At 40.4% G+C, this 5,554-nt stretch overlaps 1 protein-coding gene across 1 annotated transcript; it reads left to right on the forward strand.

The window, feature by feature from the left end:
- The first annotated feature begins 245 nt into the window (after positions 1-245).
- LOC104605793 (uncharacterized) lies at positions 246-5,554 on the forward strand. Its single transcript, XM_010270687.3, has 4 exons — positions 246-1,582; positions 1,704-3,044; positions 4,326-4,440; positions 5,169-5,554. The coding sequence occupies exons 1-4, from the start codon at positions 827-829 to the stop codon at positions 5,393-5,395; spliced, it is 2,439 nt and encodes an 812-aa protein (XP_010268989.1). The 5' UTR covers positions 246-826; the 3' UTR covers positions 5,396-5,554.

Below are 5,554 nucleotides of genomic sequence, written 5' to 3' on the forward strand. Positions count from 1 at the left end.
ACATTCCACCCAAAAAAATAGAGCGAATGCATTTTCAAGTGGGTCCCACAAAATTCCGATGTGTGGTTCAAGATCCACTTGTAAATTGTAATGGGCATATAATAAGAAAAAAAAAATCTTTCTTGAACATTTCTCTCGGTAAGGTGGTATATCTGGACATGGACAAATAAAAAGACAAAAAACCCCTTATACAACAATCTAGTTCCAAATCTGCACATGAGCACGACCGGGTTAGAATATGAGTAAAAACATCCGCTCTCATACGAAATCTTTCCTCCAGCGAAAAACCTCTTCAGTCTTGGAGCCATCGAACGACCTCCGTCATCCACTCAATCTCGTCCCTTGGATTCTCATCCGACGGCTTCTGTAAGCCGCCGTATGGTTTCCAGCGTTTTTTTCTTAAAACCCTAGATAGTTCGTACGTAGAACCCAGCACCAACAGCCTCTGTGACGCTCCCTCAAGAACTATGTGGACGGTGAATCCCTCTCAACTAACCGTTTCGCCCAATGGAAGATACATGTTGAAGGAACGGATAATCGAAATCGTCGTCAGATTGTGATGTCTCCGTCCGCCTTGAGAAATGAATTCTCAGTGGTCGGTTTTTGATGCTTTAATGGCGGGCTTTCATGGGTAGTGCGTTGTCTTGTTGATTTTGTTTCTTTTTTTCGTGTACGGGATGGGAGGAGGGTGACAGAGTCTGAGAAAGGTTGAATCTTGGGTCGATGGTTTGGTTTTACGGGCATCAGGGGAGTCTGTGCTGAGGCATCTGAATCGGTGTTCGAGAAGGTTTGCAGAGAGTTTTGTTTCTTCTAGCGTATTTCCCCCATGCCTTCCGTTGGTATGAGGAGGTCGACTAGGGTTTTTGTGCCGAAATCGATCGGGAAGGATGATGGGGCTAGGGTTTTACGGTCGGGAAAGCGGTTGTGGTCGGAGCCCGAGAAGCCTAAGCTGGGCAGGGGCTCGGATGGGGACGAGTGGTTTCGGTTGCTGGATAATTCTGGCCACGGAGACGATGTTTCATGCTGCAAGGACAATGACAGGCATGAGGTTGATCGGAACAGAGAAGTGCCCGTAATGGAGTTGGGAGGTGAAATGGGGTCTCCGGAAACTTCGGATGCAATTCCTGGAGCTTCGATGGCTGATGACAGTGTAGATAGGTTGTACGGCGTTGTTTACCATCGAAAGCGCCGGAGATTGGATATTGACAGGGCAGAGAAGCTTTCCGACGATCGAATGTATGGCATTTCGTTTGTCCGGAAACAACGAAGAGACGTACTTCCGGTGTTGTCAACTGATTCATCGAGAGTTTCAGATGGTGCTGCGGAGTATCTTCTGGCGGGAAAACCAGCTCCACAGGGGCATTTGGAGCAACACGCGTTTTTCGATGGTTTCCTCCGCCAAGGGTTGCTTTTGATCGTTGTTGAATCCTCTTGCAGCAATTCTCAACGTCTTGCGTGTTTTCTGTACTCTGTTCTTAGCTACATGGCGCGGGCCAGGCTGAGACTGTCGAAGTTTGCTGCATTTACGTGTTTAAACCCGATCGCCCGAGTTTTTTCTCGTCAAGGCATCTATTTCTTGCATGTAGGTGGACTCTTCGAATTATCTGTACTTATGCTTTTTTTTTCTGATTTCAGTTTTTGTTACTGTTGTCTCTGTTCCGATTTTGTTCTTTTTACTGAAATTCCTGTTTTTCTGCTCCCAGGATCATTATTGTAACAAAGGATGGAAAAATGATCTGTCATCGTTTGGGTTGTGCAAGATTTTTGGGGCTCAACAGTTTATACCTCTGTTTTCTGTTGATTTTTCTGCGATTCCGCTCTCTTTTATGTGTTTGCATTCCACTATGCTTCTTAGGTCTGCTTATTGTCCTCGTGTTCATCTTCAATATCTGATGCATTTCTGCACAAACCCTCCTAGATTTAATAAAGATCAACAGTCTCCTTCATATGTTCCTACTGAGGTAGATAATTATATAAGCAAAATTGTGGCTTCTGGAAATAATTCTGTTCAGAGGATTGGGGCTGGTCAAATTTCTAGAACTACTGGATTAGTTGGCCGGGTTGTATCCGGTAGACACAGGGTGCATTCCCGTGGTGTTCACAAGAGAAGGAATAATCTCAGGGGAAGACCTAAAAGTCCACCAGTTGACTTGCACAAGTCTTCTAGTTACAGAGGTGCAAATTTTCGTACAGTTAGGGATGGTTGCACTTCTTTATTGTCTCCCATATGCAATCGCAAGCGGAGGAAGCCTTTGGGAGAAAATATGAAGGAACTGAAGTCTACCTTAGAAGAAATTAGGCAGAACATGGATTCAATGGTCTGCAGTGCCAATATCTTGGTTATTGAATCACACAAATGTTATCGACATGAAGGGGCAAAGGTTACATTAGAGTGTTCAGCACCAAACAAATGGTTTTTAGTTGGGCGCACAAAAGGATCCTTGAGATTTTTGCATAAAGCACAGAAAGTGATGAAACCCAGCACATCCAATCGTTTCACCCAGGCTATTATATGGGCAGGGGAAAATGGTTGGAAACTAGAGTTTTCTGATAGAAGAGATTGGTTTATATTTAAAGAGCTTTATAGAGAATGTTATGATCGGAATGTGCAAGCTGCCTCTGTGAAGACTATCCCTGTGCCTGGGGTACGTGAAGTACAAGGATACGAGGACATCAAATATATTCCATTTATTCGAGGTGATACTTATGTCATGACAAATGACCTTGAAGTAAATAGAGCTTTAACAAAAATGACTCCAAATTATGACATTGAATCTGATGATGAGGAATGGCTAAACAAGCTTAACAATGAGTGTTGTGATGGAGAGGATGGTAGGGCTGACTGTATCTCAATAGAGAACTTTGAGAAAATAATTGATGTGTTTGAGAAAGCTGCATATTGTAGTCCAGATGATATCTCAGATGAGAATAAAAATATTGACCTCTGTTTAACTTTGGGGAGGAGGGAAATGTTGGCAAAAGTTTATGAGTACTGGCTCAAAAAGAGGAAGCAGAGACGTTCAGCTCTGGTTAGGGTTTTTCAGGTAAAAGTGCCACATTATTATTTTTTGATCAATTAAAAGTGCCACATTATTTATGTTTGGTTTTATATGTATAATTCTCTACCCTTTTGTTTGGTATTTTCTCATCGTATTGAGGCTTCTACGATTAAGCAGTGCCTATCTATCTTACAATTCTTTGGTAGTTGAGGATGTGGAAATCAACATATTGTTAAAAACAATATTTTTGTACTCTGTACCTTTGAATCATCTTTTAACATGTATTGCTGATTATATTTTTCAAGAAATTGACTATCTTGGAATTTTCTTCTTTTTGCTCTTCAATTTTCTTTTTTCCTCGTACTCATGTGGAATGTTCCACACTGTTGATGCTATTTACAATACTGGGCAGACACTCATCCCAAATGGTATCAAAAGCATTTCTTCATCAGCAGGTCTTTTCATATTGGTATCCCATGAAGATCTTTCATGTCATGCCCGTAATCTAATTTTGAAGAGGAAAATTTAAGTGTAAATTTGTTTCTTCAATACCAAGCCAACTTTTCGCAACATGGTTGTTTGCATCTACTTTCAATTCTAATATTTCTACAATACCCAGCAAAAAAAGGAGAGAAAAGGATAAATAAAAAAATCTGTTATGTCTATGAGATATTACAATTCTGTTATGTCTATGATATATTACAATGTCTATGTATATTTGCTGAATTACAAAAACTTCATGCTGTAACTATGGCACATAGACCCAAACATTTTGACAAAGAGTTGACTGCTCTTTTGGGGAAAGACATTTCCTCATGCCACGAGTTATGAGAGTTGGCTGCTCGTTAGATCTCATGTGGCAGAAAAGTTATGACTTTAGCCGCAATTCAGCAAAGATGCATCTTTCAAACATTATGAGGAAGAGGCTTGGAATAGGCACAGGATGTAAGAAATACCCTGTCCAGGAAAGAAAGGATTGAAATTCCAAGCAAGGTTAATTATCAAAAAAAAAAAAAAATCCAAGCAAGGTCTAAAAGATGTACTTTGTTTTTTGGCAGTCAGTTGTCCTGATCTTGGACAGGGTATTTCTTACATCCTGTGCCTATTCCAAGCCTCTTCCTCATAATGTTTGAAAGATGCATCTTTGCTGAATTCGTCATCCTTTTTGGTTATTATTTATAAATGCTGTTTGTCCTTTCTTCCTTCCGGATGTTAAGTCTCCCCCTTTGCTATAAATGGCTACCCTAGGCTTTTCATGAACTTAAGTGTATATGGTTGTTGGACCTCTCCTTTTATGCTGAACTTGAATGATCCTTCCTAATACAGTTTCAACCACCGAGGAGAGCTCAAGTGGTGCCAAAGCCCTTTATCCGCAAGAAAAGATCGTTCAAACGACAAACAAGTAAATTTGGTCGAGGAAAACAGCCAAGTTACTTACAAGGTACATATCTATTAACTCAGTTGCGTTATCTTTGGTTAATGTTGGTGCAGAAACAGAGGGATGCAAGGAAAACTTAAGCTGTGTTAGCACAAGGTTCCAACAGCAAAGAATGTTGTAATGGGCCAGCAAATAAAAGCTTAAGTTTTAGTGGACTAAGAGGAGTGCCAATTCCTTGGCAGATTCACTGGCCAAACAAGGGGTGGGAAGAGTCAATCTATTCTGGGCAATATTGTAAATTAAAATTTACCTTTAGGGAGGGTTAAGAGATTTTACCCCCCTTGTATTTTTTTCTCTTAATATCTAATAATGAAAGTTTCTGTTAATTATCAAAAAAAAAAAACTTGAGTTGGGCCAAAATCAAAAAGAAAAATTGCTTGAAGCTGTAAAACAGCCTTATGTAAAAGTTGCTTCTTTTTCTGTTTAAGCTCTCTATAAGAGATTTATGTGTGTGTATGTGTATGTGTGTGAAGAGGGGGGGGGGGGGGAGTTATCTCTCCCATATTCTATAATAGCCTTCTTCATTGAAACTAGGGAGAATTTCTCCAATCTGAGTAGTCAGAGATATATTTTTGGCCTTTTATGGCCAAGACTTTGTTTTTTTCTGCTTCTACAAAGAAACAAACACAGCGCTATTTTTGTAGTTGGCCAACATCTAATACTATTTGGATACTATCTGGGTGTAGCCTCTATAATCTCTCTGACCCAATTTTTCTTTTGGCCATATGCAGCCTTAGCAGCGGAGCAGGATACGAAGGCAGCCAAGCATAAGCTCCAGGAAGCTGAAGCATCTGCAAGCAGGTCCATGGAGGTGGCAATATCTAAACGCCAAAGAGCACAGAAGCTCATGGAGATTGCTGAAGCGGCTGTATATAAAGCAACTCTTGCTCTCAGGATAGCCGAAACGGCTAGCATAACAGAATCCCAGGATGTTGCCGTGTCATCTTTTCTGTGTTGAACAATAATCTCAATTCACAGATGTATTTTGACTCAAGAATTCTTGTAATTTTGTATATAAGATATGTAATTTATGTGACAAGAAACTTGTAAAACATGAATTTTTGGTGTTTGCGCAAAAGGAAAAGAAATACAGCGAATTGAAGCCTTTTGAAGGTCA

This window comes from Nelumbo nucifera, chromosome 1 (genome assembly GCF_055504915.1).
Source record: "Nelumbo nucifera cultivar China Antique chromosome 1, China Antique-T2T, whole genome shotgun sequence".
Taxonomy (NCBI): domain Eukaryota; kingdom Viridiplantae; phylum Streptophyta; class Magnoliopsida; order Proteales; family Nelumbonaceae; genus Nelumbo; species Nelumbo nucifera.